This window comes from Chroicocephalus ridibundus, chromosome 2 (genome assembly GCF_963924245.1).
Source record: "Chroicocephalus ridibundus chromosome 2, bChrRid1.1, whole genome shotgun sequence".
Classification (NCBI taxonomy): Eukaryota; Metazoa; Chordata; class Aves; order Charadriiformes; family Laridae; genus Chroicocephalus; species Chroicocephalus ridibundus.
In genome coordinates, this window is record NC_086285.1 from 68,856,909 (window position 1) to 68,880,666 (window position 23,758).

A 23,758-nucleotide genomic window follows, 5' to 3' on the forward strand; every position below is an offset into this window, starting at 1 on the left:
ATAGCATTAGGGTATTCTTCCCTTCTGACCCTTGGTGACTCATTAGCAGAAGTTAGCTGAGCAATACTAGTGCCTCCTCTAGTATCCAAAGGCCGAAAACGGTGAACGTAAGTTCCTCCATCAATAAAATTAAGCCTGTTTTATGGGTTTCTTGTTACTAATGCATAGTGGTGTTACAGATGTAATGGTGCTGAATATAAATACCTTTTGTAATGCTTTTAAAACATAGCAGAGGCAAGGTACATAAAGAAAGACAGTGGTGGTTTTGGACTATGATGTACAGCAGGATAAAGTGGATAAGGTATTTTTGTTACCAGAATCCTTCTATTGAGTCTTAGAAAAATAAGTTAAATACTTAAAATTAATTTAGATACGTAAGTAAAATATACCTTTTCTCTGTTTATGGCAGCCAGTTTGATCAGTTGGGACTAAAGGGGCTCTGGTTCCTTAAGAACAGGGTGGGACCAGTTGGAAAGTTGAAACAGGCTGTAAAGTCAACATTTACTGGGTTTGACACACCTCTGCTAGAGGGAAGAGGACATTAAGCAGGACATAAGTTAGCTGGATTGCTCTAAATTCCACCAGATTTTGTAACCAGCAACTACCTATCTATTGCTGTAAAAATGATAATTTATTGCTATTACTGTAGGGAAGAAAAATACATGTAAATATACTGTCCCTGCTGATAAAATTTAGAGTGACATTTTGTCATGCACTAGAGTTGCAGTTAATTCTAACAAAGGGTAATAGCTGAGCTGTTCTTACTAAGTTAAAATTAAGGAAACCCAACTACTGCCGTACTAAGCTCATCTCCCATTTTTCCTTCCATCTGCTAGGGGAAACTAAGAAGCATCTTCTAGTTACTGCCTGTGCTGTGTGCTGGAAATAAAGCCCTGGAAAGAACCTGCATTAGCTCCATGCACCACCATCTTAGCGCTCTTTGGGCATGCAGTAAAACCTGAAGCTTGCTTCCATTGTATTTTACTGGCAAATGGAAGCCACATTAGCACTGTGCAAAGCTTTAGCCAATTGTCAAGATCTCTGCCAACTGAACTGCTTATGTGCCTTAGAGAAGCCATACAACTTTGAGTTCACCTAAAGTGTGTGGCAAACAGAGCTGAGAAAATTTGTTTCCCATCTCTAAGGGATAATATGAATACAGCTTTATGAAAGCTGAGCATTCACTGAGCTTGCAGGGGTAATGATATATATGGCCAAGCCTACTTTGTAAATCTCAACTTTAATTTTTCCACCCCAGCTAGAACAGAAAGATTTTGCTTTCTCTTTGTGCACTGCCTGTGTAGGTAGGAGTTTGTTGTAAAGTGAAGTGAAGAAAAACTATTTCTCACTGGGACACGGAGGAGGCATTCCTGTGTGGTCTTTATGTTATGCTAATATCATGCTAGCAGAGACATTGAAATTCCTGTGGAAGGGCTGAGGAATGAGCTTTCTTCTTTCAGTGCAGAAGGGATTAAACTCCAAAACTGGGTCAGTCTTTAGACCCAGTTGGTTGAAGTCATGTTGAAGAACTGGTAAGACAACTGTGGTTAGAAGGTGATCTGGCAATGCTCTATTAGCAGAGCTGTAGAGAGTTGATGGGATAGCATTGAAAGCTGTTCATGAAATGTATTGTGAAATGACTCTAAAGGCTCTCTATTAGTGCAGAGAAAGGTTAAGAATCTGGAGAAGCAGAAGGCTTTGAGAAACTGCCAAAGCCTATGCAGCCTTTGTTTCCCAATTGGCAATCCTTTGAGTTTAGACATTTGTAGAGAAATGAAGATGACAAGCGGTTTTGGCAAACACGGCTTTCCTCAGGTTCAGCTTCAGTCCAGACACATCCCCTGTCCCCTTCCTAGTCTCCACTCCCCTTCTTTTCATTGCACATTATGCTCAGTCCTTTTGGTGAGGTGACAGGTGGCACAGGAGGTTGGGGTCAGTGCATGGCAGTTTTCTTTTTTGCCACTTTTTGCTTCTTTCACTTTTCTTCCGCTGTTCCTTCCTTCTTACTTGCGTCCTCTGCTCCGGTGTGGGCTTCTTTGTGAGCCTCAGTCCCCTGGGAGGTGACATGAAGTGCCTCCTTCCAAGAGGCTGTCTCCAGCCCTGTGCCCAATAATGTCCCCTTCCAGATGTTCCCTCTCATGTCTCCTGTTGTGCATCTCCACGACCTCTAGTGTCCCCTGCCCTCAGTGGCTATTGCCCTTTCTTAACTATATCCAAGTGGTTGCAGAGTTGGCGCGTGGTGGCTTGTTTCCGACCATTGCCAAGCTGTCCAGGACCACAGGGGTGACCCCTGCAGCCAGTCTTCTGTTACCCAAACCCTGCCGGTTATGCCTAACACAAACTTCTGGCTTGGCTTCAAGTTTTTCTGGTTTGGGAACTGCACTCGTGACTCTAACAGAAAAAAATGCTGCCTGTGATAAATTCTGGTGATAGCATTTCCTTCTTATGTCTCTCTCCAGCAACCAGACTTTTTAAGCAAATTTTGTATGGCTTGTTCAGGCACATATTTGTGTTTTCTTGTGAAAAAATGTTTCTTTGGAGATCAAATTTTGTTATTAAGGAAATCTTATGTTTTTATACTGGACTAAAAATGCTGAGATATCTCCAAATAGTTTTCTCACTGGTATGTGATCCACTACCTCTCAAACTGTGGTCTTTTTGTGTAGGTTATGAAAATGTGAAGGTCTTAAAACTATTTTTGCTAACAACTTTAATGAAATGCCCTCTGTTTATTGCATATTATACAATATTTTCCTGTCCTCTGCTTAATTCTGCTACAGCAATTCTATAGCTCTGTTCCTAGATCTGTGCTGTCGCGCTCCATTCTGCAGCTTCCAGACAAAGCTGTTTTGACAAGCAAGGCAGGGCAGGGTAACAGGAATGCAGTTCCCTTCCTTCACAGTATTCAGCAAGATGCAGTGTTGGCAGGTGCTGTGTTCTTTGAGCAAGGACCTGGAGAGAGGTTTTTAAACTGTGAGACCAACCAAACACAAGCCCCTGGAGTCTGTGCCTGGGGAGCATCCTTGCCATAAATGCAGTCAGGTGTAAGGGGTTTCTGTATGTCACTTGGGGTAGAACGTATGGGATTTGTCAGTTAACTGAATAACCTGGCTTTTGGGTTTACATCAGAGTTCAGAGTGATCTTATGGACAGTCACCCTCTAGGAGCTTAATAACATGAACACATTTAGAAATCTGTACAGAGAAAATACTGTCAAGCTGCCCAAAACAGAAATACAGTGCTGCCCATCCTTGAAGTGAGATACCTGTGAAGTATTAGTTGTCTTTTTAAAATTTCCAGGTAACTGCTGATCTGTTAAGCAAGGTGAGGTTTTACACGTCTTGGTCAGATTCCAGCTGTTGCTACATTGATCATGCAATGTCTCAAAACATTTATTCAATAGGTTAGGCCTGACCTGAGCTTATTGCATTTGCAGGACTAATGGTGCAGTCAAAATGCATGAATCTATACCTAAGAAGGCTTCAGATGTCTGACAGAATATATGTGATGAAGAGCCTTTTAATGTCTGCTTGGTATGCCTTCAGTATTGATGTTTTAGAGTTAGAATGAAGTAGAATATCAGAGATCTTAAGGTCTTATTTTGGCTTTGTTTCAGTTTTGAGGCCTGTGAATGCTGAACAGTCCTGTTTGTTTAAAAACGCATTGTCTTGATCCACAGGGGATATGTAAGATCCCTGAAAGATGTTTTGATGTTTAGATTTAGCTGTTGAAAATGTTTCTTTCTCGAAGTCTGTGCTTTGTGTCATACAGTATGATGGTTTATTCTTTTGCAACTCCACAACTGCACAATTAGTAGAGGTGATACTTGCTTGAAATTGTTAGACAGATAATTGAATGCAAAGAAGGAAGGAGAAGCGGACCAGTGAAAGGGCGGAGTTTCACTGCTGACAGAGCTGCTCTCCATAAGGTTTTCCAGACAAATGAGAGAGGGCAAATGGTACTGCAGTTATGTAGTAGTCATATGTGCAGAGGGACATGGAGGAAACACTGCTGGGGAAGCAGTCGTATAAAACACAACACTAGCAGCCCTTGACTCACCAGGCTCCTGATCAGTTGTCTTTAGGAGTACTTGAGGAAGATGATTCCTTGAGGGGGGAAAGGTGGGTTGCCTGGAGGATCAGGATGGAGCGAGGGAACATGGTTGGGCTTGTCCTTCCCATTCACAGGGAGAAAAGAAAGCACCCAGTCTGTGGGATCGGCCAGGGATGATGCTGTTTCCTGCACTGTAACTTTGAGCTTCCTCAGGGAACTGCATGACTATTTTTTTTTTCCTCTTGAATTATGGGGGTGTTCTTGGTTTCTGTTGGAATTCTCAAGAGATTTGCACTCAAGTCAAATCCTGACAACTGAAGGATGTGGGCCCTCATAGTTGTTGTATTTATTTTGCAACAAGCAGTAGTGGCTGTACAGGTGGGTAAAAGCAAACAAAAAACTCACAAAGCCCGTACCAACAGAACTGCTTACCCCTACTCACTCCCAGAAAGAGTCCTTTTCTTTCCTTTTCCTTTCAATTCCCAAGCTGGAATTTAGGTTAATCTTGACTTCCACATCTGCTCCGGTGTGTCTGTCAGTAATAGTTTCTGCCTGAGCGCGCAACTTCTGATATTGTCCCTTCCTCAGTTATCTACTGCCTGATAATGTTCTTAGTTTAAGCTATCTTTTTGCCTGTGACACTGCTTCAGATATGACAGTGCCAGAGGGCACCTTTTTTGACTGCAGACTCTTGCCTAGGCTTGCTGACCAAAGAGATGTTTGGTGCTGTTACAGAAGAGAGTGTCCCCGGAAAGGCACATTTGAAGTGACTTTGTCCCCATTTGTCCTACAAAGCCAGGATGGCAGCTTCTCACATGGTAGGTTGGCAAAGGGCCTGAAGAGGAGGAAAGCCAGAGGAAGCTCCCAAAAGTAGGTTTCCCTCAAATTTGGAAGGCAAAGAAACACTTTGGTTTGCCAACATGTGGTAAAGAAGATCTCTTTGGAAGACGTGTGATGTAGTGAGTATGTAAAGGAGAGCTGTCTGGAGGAAAGGCCTTTTGTCAAAGTATGAGGCAGGACAGGCTTGAGGCGCTCTCTGTGCGTGATAATGTTCTCAAGGGTGAGATTCCTGCCAAGGGTCTAGGGTTGTCACGCTGAAGGCACTAACTTAGGGGAGCCGCAGTCCCTGATCCTGCTGTTAGTGTCCCAACTGCTCAGACAGATCTTACCTGCATATTGAGCAGAGCTGGATGTGTGGCCACAAAGGCGGTTGCATAGTCTGTGTTATGGACCCAGCTGGAGGTACAGCTCTTGGTGTGGTCCTCAGCATCCTCACAGGGTAGGGAGCCACAGCCCCTAACACTGCTGACACTCTCCCAGCTGCACAGGGATCTTTTCTTTCTGTCCTTGTTGAAGGCAGAGATGGAGTTGCAGATGACTTCCATGCTCTCTTGTTTCCTCGCAGACTGGGAAACAGCAGTCCCTGGCATCGCATCCACGTTCCCAGCTGCAGAGGGAGCTTTTCCTCCTGCCCACATTCAAGGCAGAACTGCTTTGGTTTCCTAGGGAGGCAACAGAGTGCAGAGTGACGGTGAAGCACCTGAAATATGAAGAGAAGTTGAGAGCTGGGACTGTTCAGCCTTGAGCAGAGACGGTTCAGGGGGATCTTATCAATGTATATAAATAACTATGGCAGAGTGAAGAAGATGGAGCAAGGCTCTTTTCAGTGCCGTCCAGTGACAGGACAAGAGGCAATGGACACAAATTGAAATACAAGGAGTTCTATTTAAACAATAAAAAAATCTTTTTCTTTTTTCCTGTGAGGATGGTCAAACATTGGAACAAGTTTTCCAGAGAGGTTATGGATTCTCTGTCCTTGGAGAATCCATAACCCTGACTGGCCATGGTTCTGAGCAGCCTGCTGTAGCTGACCCTGCTTTGGGAAGGGGGGGGTCTGATTAGGCTATCTCCAGAGGTCCCTTTCCACCTCAGCCATCCTGTGATACAAGTGTGCATTTTACCAACTTTCATAATCCTATTCAGTTAATAGATTATGTACAAATAATAGCAGTCAGTATGTTATGTCTTCATGGACTTACACACAATTGACAAAATGCTTTTCTCTAGATGTTAGGTCAGAAATAAGTCTTGAGAATGTAAGGAAAAACTATTGTCCTATTAAAACTAATGTGTCATTGAAAGGTGATGGCCAAGGCTAACACAGTCCTGAGTTATTCCTGCAACACTTGCTGTGTCCTTTGCTGCAGTTCTGGTTTACTAACAAAGGTGGGTCAGTGAGAACAGCGCTACTGCTTGGTGATTGAAGAGAGATTTAGGGCATTTTATTAGTGGTGAGGAAATAAGAATGCATGAACAAGTTCTGGTCTGAGCAGATGTAGTAAGAGTCAAGGATTCTGCTATGTTTGTGTTATGTACAGCATGAAGACAATAGTACTCACCGTACAGGCTTTCTGTCATTGGCTTTTAAAAGTTTATGACTATATTTAAACCTGTCCTACTCTTCTTTATTATTTTGAGAACTGATAGCCGTAGTTGTATTCCAGGTTACCTCATTTTGTGGACCATAGCCTACACTGTTCTGCATCTGAGACTTGGAAAATCATTAGCATTTCTTCAAAAGTCTGATTAAAAACCACCAAAACCCAATCCTCCTTTGATAGATATTCTGTATATGAATAAAACCTCCTGGTAACGTAACTTAGTTGGCTCACTCTACATGCTGTTTAAAAACCAACATACCTCTAAATCTAGAAATGTGAAAAATGGCTCACTTATGATGACTTTCCCTATAATTCATTTTTCAGGCTGCTGCACCTTCCCCTTCTTCAGACAAACTGGATTTCTCCACAGATGTGTCAGAGAAAACCCAGACTCCCACAATGGCCCCAGAGAATGTCACTGAAGGTGGGATCATGCTACTTCCCACAAGTACCGTGCCACCTGAGCTCATGCAGCAATTCGCACCACCTGCTACTGCTGCTAAAGCAGGTAATGTTTCAACATAGCTGGAGATCTGAGGGTACCTGCAGGTTGCACAGTGGGTGGGGATGGCTTTACTACTCTCAGGCTTCTGACCGGTTGTTATGAGCTTGCGCTTTATCCAAATGTAACATCATTCCACTTTAAGCCTGTAGACCTGCAGTAGCACTACAAACTCCAGACCCCTTAGGCAGTTACTTCTGAAGCAAAACTCTGACCGATTCCATCGTTATTGGGACATTATAACTCACACAAATACAGCAAAGTGAAAAACAGATTAAGAGCCTTTTTAAAATAGATTAATTTTTATACTTGGTGAGGAATACCTGAGGCTTTCTGGAGTTTCGTAGTAGTCTCTTCTAGACATACTGTTATTTTTGTGTGACTCTTCAGAACACTGCTCCCTCCCAAACTCAGTAGGGTTCCCACTATATATAGTTGTCAGATATCATACAGCAACATAGATGTGACTTCAGGAAGCTCAACCCTTTGATAGGGGAGGAGCCTAGCCCTTAGTAGGGGAGCACATGGCTTCCTCATCCTGGGGGAAAAAAAAAAAGTTTTACTCTAATCTCAGAGTTCTGAGGAAGTTTATTAGTCTTCCAGCTGCAGAGCAAAAGTTTTTATTTTGAAAAGGACATGTTTAACCACTATGTCCTCTGCAGTTGTGTTAAATTCTGTGTGTATGTTAGAGTATCTTCTTTCTCTTGCTGAGTTTCCTGCCTCTCTGTGCACCCTGAAAAAGGGTTAGAAGGGCCACAGGAAGCAGAGCAGCACAGATGTGTGTTCTTCTGCACTTCTGATGTACTGAGGGTTATGGAAAGCTAAGCCCTTTGCTTCCTGGTAGAGCAAGTCTGGTTTGGGACATTCTTGGCACCCTCTGCCAAACTGCAGCCTGCCAGCCACGATAGCATAGGAGGTAACAGGAAGAGATGAGCTACAAGAGATCCCTCTCCAAGGCAATGGATCATCATTACCATTGAGTGTTGACTAGGCAGCTCCTCCTCCTTCACAGGAGGAGGTTGAAGAGGACTCAAAAAGGAGCTTGGAAGAAGAAGCTGAAGGGAAGGTTGTGATGGATCTCACAGTAAGTACTGCTCTGTGCAAGGATTGCCTCAGATTTGTGTGTTCTCAGCCCTACTGTCTTGGAAGTCTTGAAGTCCCTCCTTCTTTCCTTTGGTCATCGCCCTCATCTAGCCATTTTATTCTCATCTCATGTGGAGGTCTAAGTACAAACGTCTACTCCACTGGTGCCTAGGGCAACTCCCATGAGCAGTTATGGAGCTTTGGGTGCACTTAAGTAGCAGTGACAGAAAGTGTGCTGTCAGTGTGGCCCCTTCTCTTCATCCATTTTTAGACCTGTCAGCTGCCACTGCTGAGTAGCCTCTTGCTCGTTTATTCAGAGTTTGTAAGTTGGCCATTTAGACAACATTAGATGTTTAGACATTAGTGGCTTTGGAGAACCTTTGTTCTGTGGGTTCGCAATGTTAAAGAAAGACATTTAAAACCTTTGAAATACAGGTCTATGGGAATGTTTTCTGAAGTTGTGTTTTGGTATGTTTCTTTTGGGGACCGGATTTGTGGACTTTGGTGTTTTTGGGAGAGGAAAGAGTTCTCACAGATGAGAATTGGGAGTGTGCTCCTGCATGACAAATAGATTGAATGTGCAGTTCAGCTATGAAATAACACCTTTGCCCTGCTATACAAGTGGCATTTTTAAAAGGGACACTGATCTGGACATTGAGGCATGCATCAAGTGCTACACAAACATAGAAATAGTGCTTCTTGGTGAAAGAAAACATGATATTAGAGTAACAATACCAATTATGTTACCTTATTTAATGAGGTTTGTTCTGGCACAGATGGCTTTTTTTTTCTTCTTCTGTAATTGTGTATTTTTTAATTCCTGAACTTCTAGCCAATTACTGATAAAAACACACGTACCAGGAATAATAAGAATGCTTTTCTCTAAAGCAGAAGTGGGGGAAAATAACACTTCATATTTGGGAAGAAGAAAAAATTTGATTTGGCAAAAGGTGAAGGAGCCATAGTCATTATTCTGATAGATTAATATTTGATTATGTATTGAGGATTTTTTTTTGCTTATCCTTGACTATTCACTGTAGAGTGTCTGTCAAATTTTACTTAATCCATTACAAATAATATATTGAAGATGCTAAATTCATATCCGTTCCATTTATTAAAACATAATGTACTCGTTCTATCTTAGATGCAGTAAAAGAACTGATTGTGTCTGCTGGAGATAACATACAAGTGGTGCTACCCAAAAATGAGGTTGAACTGAATGCCTTTGTTGTCCCACCACCACCTACAGGTGAGTTTTGAATGGCCTTGGCATACAAGGAGATGCACACACTACCATCCTGTAATTGCAGACAAGTCCTGAGTTACGCATCTCAGGATAAAAGCGTCGTTCTCATGTCCTACTACTACCTTTTTTGTGGCTCCAACTGCAGAGATTTCCTCCTTTGGATTTTAGAGAGTCTTCTTTTTTTTTAAGTGGCTTTTGTTTTCAGAACCTGAACTCAGTAGCCAGATGGGCCAACAGAAAGCCTGTAGTTTCTACCAAAAGATGATGTAGCCCAGGTTATAGTGTCTTTCTGTAAAGCAGAGGGGAGGAAAAGTAGGTTCTAAATGTAACACTTACCTTAAAACTACCAGCTTCCGAACTACAGCAGCAAAGAATACGTATTTCATAGGTAGCTACGTAAAACGCATTTAATTCACATGAAGCTGGTTTTTGTGGAGAAGTCAATTACTTGTGAAGTCCATTACATCCTTGCTGCTTTACCAACTTACAATACACTGTGGAAGTTAAACATATTTGTGCTGCTTTGTTTTGCAGGCTTAAACAGTAGCAGTCGTGATTTCCTACTGTAGCATTTTATCTGACGGAGGGGGAACTTGATTTCTTTGTTTCCTGGCTTACCTTGAAGGCGAAGCTGATTACTGCTGTGTTATTTTTCTTAGAAACAGCCTACATCTATGAGTGGAGCTTAATCAGTCACCCTGCTGACTATGGTGGTGAAATGGAGCGCAGGCACAGCCAGACCTTGAAGCTCTCTCATGTAAGTGAGCTGTAAACTCAGGCTCATTGTGTTTCTTGCGTTCCTTTCGCAGGAACCTAGCCTGTGGGGAAGGGCATCTTGATTCAGGGAGTTCCAATGACTGCCAGAGCCTCTTCATTTGCATGTGTCACCAAATCTTTGCCAGATTAGAAGTTTAGATTAGAAGCTCTAATAATTTTCTAAGATAGAGTAAAAATTCCTAAGTGTTTGCTTCATATTCCCCACTTTTGGGCAGTGACTAGTGTCCTTTTGTGTACGTGTTTATAAAAGGAGCTCTAGGTTTCAGGTATCCAGATTTTTCTCTGTTTACAATGTGTTTGGCAGATGTCTGCATAGTGCTTTTATTTAATTCAATATGTAATGCGATTTGTTCTGTGTTTGTCTCAGTTATCGGTGGGCCTTTATGCCTTCAAAGTGACGGTTTCTGGTGAAAATGCCTTTGGTGAAGGTTTTATAAATGTCACAGTCAAACCAGGTAAATCAGTTGGGTAAAATAATAAAATTAATTTCTTTAACACAAGTAGTTGTACAACAAGCTTATCTAATAATCTAATTACTGTCTGTCAAGAACATCTGGTAGTCCAGTCTTGCAGAGACGTTTCATATCTTAGTGTCTATAAATCATTTTATGGAAGTAGAGTTAAGGATCTTGCTCACTGTGTTTAAGTGCTCTCTGGTCTCATATCCTCCTCAGGCAAGGCCTCAGATAAAATCATGCCACCTTTTGTGGTCCCCTTCTCCAGTACAGCTGGGAACAGCATTTAATTGCTGAATTGGCTCTAGTTGCAAGTTACAGTGCACAGGTCTGATCTAAATTATACCAGTTAAAAGTGGCCGCAGTGCAAGATGGCTGTGTCAGCGCACAGTAACCTTCAGTAACCTTTTCTCTGCCTTGTCCAAAAAGGACAGCAGATACTGCACAGCTGTCAATCCTAGATTTAAATCACTGGGGACTATTGATCTTCAGAGTTAACAGATTAGTTTTGCCTGACCTTTCACTACTTCTTTTTTTTTCTTTTTTCTCTTCCCCTGTCTTTCTCACAGCAGTCAGAGTTAACCAGCCGCCTCTTGCTGTTGCTTCACCCAAAGTACAAGAAGTTTCTTTGCCTACAACTTCGACCTTCATTGATGGCAGTCGTATGTACTGGACCAGCCTGTGCTTATATCCTGTATTTTTAATATACAGTTACAACATTATTGTTTGTCAGTTACAGGTGAAATTCCTTCTTCTCGCTCTACTCAGAAGTTCCCTGAATCATGATTTGTTTCAGGGATTTGAGTCCAGTTATAAATCATTTCAATAAATAAAAAAAGTGATAAAATGTAGAATTCCACATGGGGGTTGAGATAACGGTGTATTGGAGGCTGCTGCATCCAAACAGCAGCTACTCTTTCAGTTTCTTCCTGCCCTGCCCAGAACAGGCCTCTGTGCCAGTACAGCTGGGGGCATGGTAGAGAGCTCTAGGGTATGATGAGATGTTATAATTGCGTTCATAATTACTGAGAGCAGACGAGTTGAAGTGTGCAGAGTTTGAGACTTGATTTTTATTTGTGTGTGTGTATGAAGAACTTTTTGTTTGTTTAGATAAACCATACCACATGTGACTTGGAATCTGTGGTTTAACAGCTGTGGTACATGAATCCCGTTCAAATATGCTTGAAAAGATAATTATAGAAAACTGGTTAGGGATCAGTGTATGAAAGACTTTACTGTTCATTCCACCAATTGCTACAAGAAACTGATACTTTTTTTTTTTTTAAATGAATATAGAAAGTATAGATGATATGAAGATAGTGAGTTACCACTGGGAGGAAATTAAAGGTCCTTTGCGAGAGCAGAAAGCGTCTGCTGACACACCTGTCTTGCACTTGTCTAACCTTGTTCCTGGAAACTACACTTTCAGGTACCTGCACCGATGTTTTCCTCTGGGGTTTTAACTATTTCTGTGATGTCAACTAAATGTTTGTTTCTCTTTGTGCACACATGTACCTCCTCAAACTAAAAACTTTGTTTTTCTTTTGCATGCTCTTGCCCTTCCTTTTTGCCCAGCGCAGAGAGATATGGAGTAGTTCTATTAAAAAGTGCTTGCAGTGATTTTGTGATATTGGTGTAGTGATAGTTTACAGCACAAAGTTACGCAAAACATGGTATCAGAAATTAAATACCTCCCATTCCCAGCAACAATAACTGTGACAAAACTTTTTTTTTTTTTTTCGCCGACTTAGTTGTTGGCAAGTGTCCTGAGATGATACTCTGCATTCAGGCTGTGAAAGTCATCCCCTGAAGGGTGGTGGCAGACAGAACAATATTGGAAGACTGATCCTTGCAAGGCATTGTTGTGTGCTGATTTTAATAAGAGTCATTCTGTTCTTGATTAAAAGCTTTGCTTTGCTACTGTTTTCCTCCATTTATGCATTGCTGAAGCTAGGTTTTGTCCAGCAATGGAAGCAATGTTTGTGGTTCTGGGTGCTTTAAAATCAGAGTTAATTTTCTGAACTTTTTAACTTAAAGCCTGGTCCACGCAGAGGCAGACTTCCCACTGACCCAGATTGGGTTATTTGGCTGCCAGTGGGTAACAGCCTACCAGTCAATATATTATGTGTCAGCGTAGTATCAGCAGAATGTTGAAGCCAGCATACATATACATTAAATGTGTTGCTTTGCATAAGCTTCACCAAAAATTGCGTAGCTTCAACTTTCATTCTGTGTTCTGTACTGGAATTGTTCCTTATTGTACAGTGGCAGAAATGAGTGTGGGATTTTTTTCTGTATTAAAAAGGGCAGAGCTTGTTTACAAGCAATGTTCTAAATGTGTTCCAAATGCTAGGGAATTAAGAAATCACTTGCTATATCTGTGCACCTTTGCGGGAGATTGAGGTACTTGAACAACAGAGCTATGTGTTCAAGCTTAGAGGAAATTAACTGGCCAACAATATCTAGTGCTCCTGATACGCATGGATGTGCACCCACTGCAAAAGTATGTGTTCCCTAATGACATAATTAATGACCACTAGTTTTGTTCCCACTTGGGCAAAGCTTCAAGAGTGGTTCCCTTCCATTTGGTCAGCTGTATGCATTTTTTGCAGCAGAGGTGAATTAGGGATGTAGTCAGTTACCAGTCTGTGGAGGGCAGTCTTTCATCGCTTTCAGGTGTCTGCAGCAGTCTTGCTTTAAGATGATTTATCATTGTGTTTGAGAGCCAATAGTGTTTTTTTAAACCCTGTACTTTTTTAGTTTTGTGACTTGACATCTTCAAAAATCTGAGCTGATATTAAGCTGCGTTAAAATTAGTAATAGTGTGCCACAAAGAAATAAGAAGTTATGATCTGCTACTGTGCTATAAGCATTGCTTCTGAACATCCAGAGTAGTTTTGGACGTAGGTGTTAATAGGGACTATTCCACTATGGCCAGTGAATGAAATCCCTGGTTTTTACTGAATATTTTTTTTTCAAGAATTTGCAGTGAAATTTGCTTGAAATTGATGAAGTTGCCATTGACTGCCGGGAAAGGATTTTCATCTGGGATCCAGAATAACTAGGCTTTTTTTTTTTTTTTTTCTCCTTAAAGATTGAAAGCTGTGTTTGAAAACAATCTTCTGAATTTCTTTCCTGCCTTTGTTGAAGGATATGTGTTTCTGAAGCAGAAATTTGTATAATCTAATCAATGGCTCTGTTGTAGGTGGTATTTGAAAAAGAGTGAGAAAAAGTTAACCTTTGAATTTAGGACTTTGCAGAAGTCCATCTTAACAGATTTACAATATTGTTTTTTCTGTTGTAGACTCACAGTGATTGATTCAGATGGAGCAGCCAACTCCACCATTGCATCTCTGACTGTCAACAAACCAGTGGATTACCCACCTATTGCCAATGCAGGACCTAATCAGGCAGTCACCTTGCCCCAGAACTTCATCACGCTGAATGGAAACCAGAGCAGTGACGACCATGAAATTGTCAGCTATGAATGGTCACTCAGTCCCAAAAGCAAAGGCAAGGTTGTAGCAATGCAGGTATGTCTGTTTCTCCTTGCATAGGATTGGAAACCTCTTTTTATCTTTGCCTCTAACATGAGGAAACACATACCTAAGTAACGGCTCAGAAGCACCAAAATATCTTGTGTTGTTACTTTTTTTTTTTCTCCCTTCTTTGATGTTTTCAGCTCTTATTTTAGATACTACTTTTAATTACTCCTCATAATTTTTTTTTTATTCCTCATGGCCATTTCTGATTCCTGCTGTTATTTGTTCCCTGGTGGTTTGGAAAGACTTTGATTTAACAACGTCTGTTCTTGGACCCTAGAGCTTCTCCACAGGTTTCCATCTTCTGAGACACTGGACATGCTGAAAACTGTTTTAGGGAGGATGTGGGTGTAGTCAGGGTTTTCTTGTAACACTTTCTTCTGGAGAAAGTAGGGCTCAAACAGAAAATTAATTTTCTGAGTGAAAGATGACAAGATTTTTGGCAGTGTTAGGCAGCCTTGCTCTGTGGTGGGTCTTTTGTGCTCACTAAAACATGGGTTTCCTATGAAGGTTAACTGAATTTATTCTCTTATTTTCATGGCTGTATTATTATTTTTTTAAAAGTCTGAGAAAAGTTAATAAAAATTTGCAGTGGCCTTGCACTCAGTAAATTGGAGATTCTTGTAGCTCTGTAAGCGGTTGAGAAAATTAATGTAATGAAGCCAGCTGAAATTCAGAAGCCATTTTTTATAAGACACTTGATTTCTGCTATGTTGCAAATGCTTTAGACCTTCAGGACTGGAAAGAGATCCCTTTGTAGATCTGTTTAGGAAAGGAGTAATATTGATTCAAGCATATACTATAGAGGCAATTACAAAACTATAGAAGGGCTTATAGCATAATGGGTTATTTTTGTTCTTTTACTAAGACAAACACTTTCCAAAAGCATCCATGCAACCTGAGCTTGTAGTTTTTAAGAGCTGTTCAATCTTAAAGCAACCTTCCTGAAAGAAGGGTGTGACTGCTTGAGATATCTAATGAATTTATTGGGTATTTAATGTGGAAATACAAGAGCATTTTACAGTTTCTTTTCAAGAGCCTAGTAATCTTATTTATGTTCCTAAAGCTGAGGATGCTGGGCTCAAGTGTGTTACATGGTATCCATAGTTAGAGTGCAATGTAACAAGTAGCTCTGCTGGTTAGTTAATCATTGAGTTGTCTTGTTTAATATGTTTTTTCCATAAGCCTGTCTGGCTGGGATCAAGTCAAGCTTGGTTGTGCATTTACCAATTTTTATAAATACTATATTAAAGAATATCACGATGTTTGTTTTTAAAATATCTCTAAGGAAATGGAATAAGTTGTAGCAATTTCCATCAGTGTTTAATTTCCTAACTGAGAAAGTTAATGTCCCATATGTTTCACAATTATTGTTGTTCAGAAATAATGCAGCAATTATACCAACGTAAGAAATTACGGTTTATTGTCTACAGATATTTCTCAGGTTGGTAGGGACAGTTGCAATAGTGAATACGTTATATCTGTGCATCAGATTTCAAGTCTTCTTGTCTACGGTGCTTAAACTGTTTGCTGAAACACTGTATTTATGAATTAAAACAAATTTTATCTCTTCCTCACGTTTGCTCTGTAAGGCCTTTCATAGTCCACCAGCGTTTTTGTTTTATCTTGGGCTCTCTGTCTTTGTAAATGCCGTGTAGGGAGTGCGGACGCCATACCTCCAGTTATCTGCAATGCAGGAAGGAGATTATACGTTTCAGCTGACTGTCACAGACTCTGCGAGGCAGCGGTCCACCGCTGAGGTGACACTGATCGTACAGCCTGGTAAGTCTGCTGCAGGCACATCTGGGTCCCTCAGGGGTGGGCCAGCCTGATGCCTTACCACTGTCCTCAAATGCCTCATCTCCCTGCATTGCATCACTGAGATGGTGGTCTGAATGTCCTGTATCCCTGCATCAAGGACTCTTCCACCTCTATTAAGCAAACAGAACAAACGTAGACTCATAAAAAAGTCCAGGTGGTGATTCTGAGGGCTTGCACCAGCCTGATCTCATAAGGCAACTGCACAGAGATGTCTTTGAGTGTCCTTCTAAAATCTAACATGTAGCTCTTGAGTTTAATATCCTACAAAGTCTGTTTTGCAAAGCTGTTCAGAGTATCAATCAGTGCTCTGCTCTTTTCTTACTGTTCTGCAGTTCTCCTTCAAGAATCCTTGGTGAATTGAATTCTCACTAGAATTGCATTGTACTTTGCAGGGAAAAGTGTCAAGCAAGGAATTTTCAAAAGCTACATCTTTCACACATTTGCTTAGATTTGGGAGATGAATGATGAATTTGGCCCAAGTGATCCAGGCCTCATGAGAGATTTTTTTTTAATGCTTTTTCTTTTTTTTGTAATGTGCTTGCCTTCCTGTCTCGCATTCCACTATGGGGCAATGTTTTATCTTCCTATTGTTGCTTATTACACATCTTTTTGTAGATGACCCCTTCTGGGAAAACTTTACAGCAGGCACTTAGTGCAGAAATCAAGAACATGGTTTGGAAGTACAGTGTGTGGTGGTGCCTTTTAGACCCATTACAGTGTGGAACTAGAAAGATACTACTGCTGAAGTCAGGTCTAAGGGTGAATAAATATCCAGGAAAATGGTAGGATTGCCAGTTTTACCATGCCACAAAAGCAGAGGTTGAAAACAGAATAATAGGTTGTATACTTCTGCACTAAATCCTCAAAGACTCTAAATTGGCATTAACGTAGTGGTGTTGTGCTGACCTTGAGCAGTAGAAAACCTGGGCCAGTATCATCTTCAAGGACAGAGAGTCATATTTGTGTGGGTGGTTTTGAAAGGGATGCAGTGGTGGAGCCAGGAGAATATCCCACCACTCTTGTTATAAAACATTTCATACAGTGCAAAAAAATGCTGTGAAACTTTTTGAGTGTGTCTGTGCCTTCAGATATGACTGTGAAAAAGGGAAATACTTGCTGTGGGATACGGTTTGGTGCAGACCTGGTCTCTCCCACCTAGTATTTTCTGCTGGCTTGTGCATGTTATGCTTGTTATTTGTACCTTTGAGCCAATATATCATATTTGTAATATAATATTCTGTGTAAAATCTTTCCTCTGATTGGCAATCCTTGCCACTGACTACCTAGCAAATGTTATGCACTAAATATTATTTTTACAGAAAATAACAGTCCTCCAGTAGCAGTGGCTGGCCCTGACAAGGAATTGACCTTCCCAGTAGAAAGTACTACACTGGATGGAAGCAAAAGCCAAGATGACCAAGGCATTGTCTTCTATCATTGGGAAAATATCAGGTATCTAGAGATTTTACTAATCTCCTGTAAAACAGAGAACAAAGTGAAAGTCATTGGGTGCCAGAGCCTCTTATGCAATTGTGTTGGGTGATGCACTGTTTGAGAGGTGCTTTGAGGATCTTTCCACTGAGGTGGTAATAGGATAAGACACAGGAATTTTAAGTTCAACTTGGAAAGCTTAGGCAATCTCTGCCTGTGTTTTGCGATGTGTCATTTTGAGGCCTACTGTCATAAAGTTAAGAGAAAATGACAGGAAATTCCATGTCTCCAGTTAAAAAACGAGGATCAGGCTTGGGTACCCTCCCGTAATGTACAAAGTTTTCCCATCAGTGCTGAGTACTAGGGTTTCTCAGTCACTTGTTTATTGAATAATAAAGTGAATTGACAATCTGTTTAGCCTGAGCTTTCGATAGTAGGTGACTAAAGCACTCTTGCATGATAATTGAAAATATTTTACAAAAGTCTGTAATTGTATGTTTATGTGAAAAACTATTTCATCCTTAATAAAAGGACAAGGTATTAGCTCATGCAACTGTCATAACTGGTACAGGAAGAGGTTTGCTGACACCCTGTACATATTGTGAGTGGCTCTTAGAGCAACGCTGTTTGATTGCTCCCATGAAATAGTACAGCAAGGAGACCGAACTTCTGGGGTGCCCTTTCTAATCTTCTGTTAACTGGGTATGTGATGCTTGGCGCTTTGAATGTCTTGAAAAATTGGATTTATGAATTCTCTGAACTAAACTCATGTCTCATATAGTTCTTTAACCATCATAAAAGCAAATGGTGTGAGTGATGCTGCTGAAAGAACAATTTGGCTGGCTGTGCAGGATTATTTTTCTGAGATGTTTTGTTTCAGTGGACCCAGCTCTGTACAGATGGAAAACGGTGACAAAGCAATAGCAACTGTGACTGGTCTTCAGGTTGGTACCTATCGCTTCAGGCTGACCGTGAAAGACCAACAGGGCTTAAGCAGTGCATCTGTGCTATCTATTACTGTGAAGGAAGGTAAGCCTAGTTGCTGCTTCTTAGGATAGTGTAGGCAACTTGACAGTTAATTCAGTCACTGACAGAATGTAAAGGAAATCGGGCCACAAAGGAATAATGTATTTGTTGTTCTATTTCAAGGGTATTCAAGAAGAGTTACTGCTATTTCGTAATATAGTAATGTTATGAGTGACTGGTAGAATTAACTTAATTTACTGCAAGATTTTTTGAAGTAAAATACATGCAGAATTAGTTGTAACAAAAATGCTCCAAAATACTACTTTTGACCATGGTGTGTCTGCTTCATGTAGAGGATGGTTTTATTTTATTCTCAAAGTTAAGCTTTGAGCAGAAAAACAGTTTTATTGTGGGCTTTAACTAACATCCAAGAAGTGAGGAGTGTACCAATTTCCATTTAAATACAGGTCTTCTAATGTTAAGTTTTGTTGGGTTTTTTTGATACAGAGAAACAGTTGCCGTGGTGGTTTTTCAGTTATTTTTTCCCCCCAACATGCATGCTGTAGAAGAGGCTTTAGGATAATACCTTTTGTGTGAGATCATAAATCGTAGAATTGTTTAGGTTGGAAAAGACCTTTAAGATCTTTGAGTCCCACCATTAAACTGGCACTGCCAAGTCCACTACTAAACCATGTCCCTCAGCACAACATCTGCAGGTCCTTGAAACACCTCCAGGGATGGTGACTCAACCACTTCCCTGTGCAGCCTGTTCCAATGCTTGTCAATCCTTTCGGGGAAGAATTTTTTCCTAACACCCCATCTAAACCTCCCCTGGCACAACTTGTAAGCGACAGGACAAGAGGAAATCGCCTCAACTTGGGAGAAGGTATCGGTACCTGCTTCACTACAGGCTCCTTTTGGGTAGTTGTAGAGAGCCATAAAGTCTCCCCTGAGCCTCCTTTACTCCAGGCTAAACAACCCTGCTTCCCTCAGGTGCTCCTTATAAGACCTGTTCTCTAGACCGTTCACCAGCTTTTTTGCTCTTCTGACAGAGGTGCTGTCAGGTGCTCCTGACAGATTTCATAGTTTTGACTAAAGTTACATCCTCAAGTTTGCACGTGGTGATAATCCAACCATCTGTTGCCTCATGTTGTTCTTTAGGGAGTGATTTTGGCATTCTCCATGGGCCTATGCCTCCTTTTAAAGAAGGTGGCATAATAATTTCAAATCTTGTTTGGTCCAGAGTTTGGCTTTCTGTTGCATACCTTGTTTTTTGAGGGGAGGGATACACTCTGGCCTTCTAGGTATGGTACCTATACCATTTATGAAATGATAGTACAGTTGCATTAAAATCTTAGCTGCTGAATTTCTTGAAAACAGTGCAGCCTTGTTTCTTTTTCACTTCGTTTCACTGCAGAATGAATGAATCTTGGAGAAGAAGCTGGACTCAGTTTTACCCCTATGCATCATTGGTTGAACTATTTTCAGAGTTTCATTTAGGTATTTAGTCAGAAACACATGGCGACAGATCTGCCCAAATGTGTCTCATGGTCTCATTCATGCTGTGAAGTGTAGCCACAGTATGTACTGACTATAGTCATAGGTTCAATATTAAAAATACTCAGTGCTCCAATGGCCAAGTTTAATTAGCTGGTTTATTTGGAAGAGACAAAGAAGATCACTTGTATCACAGAGAAATCTGTGCTGTTCTAGAGTTACAGCCAATGCCCTGGAGATCTGCCCAAAATTTAATTATTTATGTCCAACATAACATTCAGACCAGCAAGGTATTACACTCAGCCTCACAGCCTCCTGGAGCTCTGTCTTATCAGTTGTGCTCTAAAAAAAAGTCAATGATGTCTGGTTTCTGGAAAGAGAATGTGTTTGCGTTTCTTTGGTGTTTTTTGGCTGTATTCCCAATGCATGCCTTAATTTCACTGCTAGCAGTAAGCAAAAAGCATTCGGGTACAGGGTTTACTCTAAGTTTCCTGATTACACTTTGCCTAAGTACAGGCATTGTGAAGATATAAGACCTTACGCAAGCTTCTGTTCGGTAGTAAGTGATTCGCAAGACGAGAAGAGCCCAGCGTGCTGATTTTGTGCTGGGCTGTGTTTCTAAGTAGGCAGAAAATCTTTTTGCTTGACTGAGAAGATCTGATGTTTAAGTTATTGTGAGACTGTAAATAAAGTACCACAATGCTTTTTGAAAAAGATCTTTTTGGATGGTACCTCTTATTGGTATTTTCTTCATGGTGCAGCTCTGCTTTTGTCAGGTTGTAATAATCCCAGAGCCAAATTCTGTATACCCACCCATCCTTTCCCTGTACCTTTGACACAAAATGCTGTTGTTATTGCTTGCAATCATCAGGTATAGAATTGCAGTGTGGGTGTATTGGCAATGGCACGTCACATTTCGCATGTTTTGTAAGCAAATCCTTCTCCTCCACTATTTTTACGGCTAGAAAACAACAGTCCACCCCGGGCGCATGCTGGTGGGAAGCATGTTCTCGTGCTTCCAAATAATTCTGTTACCTTGGATGGCTCAAGGTCTGCTGATGACCAGGGGATTGTGTCATATTTGTGGATTCGGGATGGTCAAAGCCCGGCAGCTGGGGTAAGTTTCTTCAAGGCTGTAATGAGTAAAATTCAGCCCTTGTTATGCATGTAGCATTGCTGCAGCAGGGCAAGCAGGTATGACTCATATGATGCCATGAGGCATGGTGCCTGTTTCTGGTTTGTCTCCCCTACTCTCTCAAATGCTTCGGTTCGAGAGGCTTGTGATATTTTCAGTACCGCTATAGAATATATAGCTAAGTAGGAGCACTGCAGCAGTGTGGATGGACTTAATTGGGAAAGACTCGAGACAGAAGAATAAAGTTGTGTCTCTTAAATACTAATTGGTGATAGTATCAAGCTAGTGTGTTTGAGAGAAAAATCATCTAAAATCCAGATATTCCAAAGGAGGAAGGGTCTGAGAGAGCAAGAAGTACCAATAAAGACTAAGGAATCATGTCTGGTACCAGATGAGGTGAAACTTTCAGTTTAAGGTAAAAACGGTATTTGGTGGTAGGTGTGTGGCCTGGCAGACCAGAGTGAATAGCCTGGGTCATTAGATCAGTGGAGTCCACTTCTCTGAGAGGGACCAGACGGCAGAAGCACCTCATGATAAACTGAAGTTTATGTGTCAGCTACTAAAACTGTGATAACTTCTTTTGCCTCTGTTCACAAAGTGTTGTGGACAGCTCTTCCCAGTCAGGAAGGTAGTGGCAAATCAGCAAGAACTGGGATAGGAGAAATAGCAAAATAATAACAAAGCTTCTAGAAGCAATTCACATGAGGGTTTGAGAAGAATTGAAAAGGTTTAGCTTAAATATAGCTGTCAGAGATGATAGTTGGAAATATGTGAACTCCAAGGAAAGGAAATTATTTGGGAGTTAAGAAAGCAGAACTAAGAATACTGGAGTAAAATTGAGAAATAATAATGTAGCTGTCTCAGATTTTCAAGCAGATGAGTACTTGAGAGTGTCTGCTGTTCTGTCTGGGTTTTTGTTTTATGAAAATATCCTTTTGAATGATCCATATGAAAATATGTGCAGAAATCCTCTTTAACAGCCAATTCCGAATTTGCATTACTCTGCTATGAACTGTGAGTAGGTCATATTTGTCCCAAAAGCCAAAGCAAGAACTCGCACTGTTGTACCGGCTACCCAACTTGATAGACACTCCTGCAACTTTCTCGGAGGGTATAATTATCCCAATACCATTTTTTTTTTTTTTTTTTCCAGGATGTGATCCATGGCTCAGACCACGAGGCAGTACTGCAGCTAACTAATCTGGTAGAAGGAACCTATACTTTTCACTTGAAAGTGACGGATGCTAAAGGAGACTCAGATATTGATTCAGCAACTGTTGAAGTGCGGCCTGGTATGACAATTAAAAGGTCATCGATGTGAATACCTCATCTTTGTTCTCCTTTTCACTGATTTATTTCAATGTTGACAAGATTCAAGTTAAAACACAAAGCAAATGGGTCTCTTCCTGCCTTCTTATTGTTCTCTTAATATGCCTCAGTGTGTTTAGAAGAGATGTCAGGATTCTTAACTACCAGTTTGCACCATTGCCTTACTGGAAGCATAAATAAACAAAAATCATACTTCCTAGTTAATATTTTCCTTAAGTTTTTGTTGATTTTCATTCATTGTAGCTGTTTCTTTTTCCTGGTTGTTAATCAGTTTGGCCAATGGAAAGAGATGGAAGCTGAGCATTAAGTTTAGGTACAAAAGCTGCAATTGTGTGTTTGGTGGTTGAAAGTGTGTTTTTATGCTTGTTTTCCTCCTTTCATCCTGAAGGACAAAAACAAACCTCAAATAATTTCAGGGGGTTTAAATTGTCTTTTCATGGTTTGGTATTGCTCGTATATAGACTTGTTTTCAAATGCAGGATAAATAGTTATGTGATGGAAGCATAAGTCAAGGTTTCAGGAAATGAGTCTGAAATCTTGGGTCTGTCAGAGATTTCTTGTTTGTCTAGTTCGTGGGCAATGATTTTATTTCTCTTCCTCACTTTATTGTTGAATGTAGTCACAATAATTGGCTCAGGATTCTTATTGGATACTGTGAAGCTTGTTTTGTTTGCAAGGCACTCTAGAAGTTCAAGTATTATTTAACAGAACCCTCAGTTTATGAAGGTAAACGTATTTGATATTTGTCAAATTGACCATCCTCATTTAGACTTGCTCACACAGTCTTGCCCACTACTATATGAGTCCATCTTTGCCTTCCTTTTCCTAGGTGGTAGCCAGTATCAGATAACTACCAGGGAACTTAAGAGTTATTAGGCTCACCTAGTGCTTGCCTCTGACCTTAAAATGGGGGGATTTTTAGGGGGCCCCCTTAAAATGGGGGCATTTAGGGGAACAGAAGTTGCTATTCTGCACAGAAATGTGTTAATGCTGAACTGAAGTACACAGTGAAGTGCTTTCTTTCAACTGATAAGCTGAGTTGCTGTCTTAGGACCCACCAGGTTTGTTTCAGAGGGAATCTGAAAATGTAGGCTAAGTACTTTTCTAAGACCACAAAAGGATTGGGCTATAAGAGATATGGGTCTTATCGCAGGAAAATATAGTATTAATAAATACTTTTGAGTACTGCATATTGTCTTCAGTTGGTACTGAAACGTTTGCCAGGCTCTGAAAGTATAGCATGTTCTTCTTCTGTCAGATCCCAAAAGGAGTGGTCTGGTGGAGCTGATTCTGCAAGTTGGAGTGGGACAGCTGAGTGAACAGCAGAAGGACACCCTGGTGAGACAGCTGGCTGTATTGCTGAATGTTTTGGATTCAGATATCAAAGTTCAGAAGATACAAGCCTACTCAGATATAAGGTAGAAAGATATCCTGCTGTTCCAGGAAGATTTGTGATTTTCATTGACTCTTTCACAGCTTA

At 40.9% G+C, this 23,758-nt stretch overlaps 1 protein-coding gene across 5 annotated transcripts in view; it reads left to right on the forward strand.

The window, feature by feature from the left end:
- Positions 1-23,758, forward strand: part of KIAA0319 (KIAA0319 ortholog) — a 62,131-nt gene that overhangs the window by 25,066 nt on the left and 13,307 nt on the right. For 4 of the 5 annotated variants that reach the window (XM_063325788.1, XM_063325786.1, XM_063325785.1 and 1 more), the window contains exons 4-16: positions 6,819-7,002; positions 9,224-9,328; positions 9,985-10,082; positions 10,470-10,557; positions 11,127-11,219; positions 11,854-11,986; positions 13,862-14,090; positions 15,758-15,881; positions 17,240-17,372; positions 18,232-18,380; positions 20,780-20,931; positions 22,103-22,241; positions 23,537-23,696. In XM_063325788.1, coding sequence (XP_063181858.1) covers positions 6,819-7,002; positions 9,224-9,328; positions 9,985-10,082; positions 10,470-10,557; positions 11,127-11,219; positions 11,854-11,986; positions 13,862-14,090; positions 15,758-15,881; positions 17,240-17,372; positions 18,232-18,380; positions 20,780-20,931; positions 22,103-22,241; positions 23,537-23,696 — 1,787 coding nt within the window. The remainder of the gene's footprint in view (positions 1-6,818; positions 7,003-9,223; positions 9,329-9,984; positions 10,083-10,469; positions 10,558-11,126; positions 11,220-11,853; positions 11,987-13,861; positions 14,091-15,757; positions 15,882-17,239; positions 17,373-18,231; positions 18,381-20,779; positions 20,932-22,102; positions 22,242-23,536; positions 23,697-23,758) is intronic. The other variant, XM_063325790.1, reaches the window with a different exon arrangement.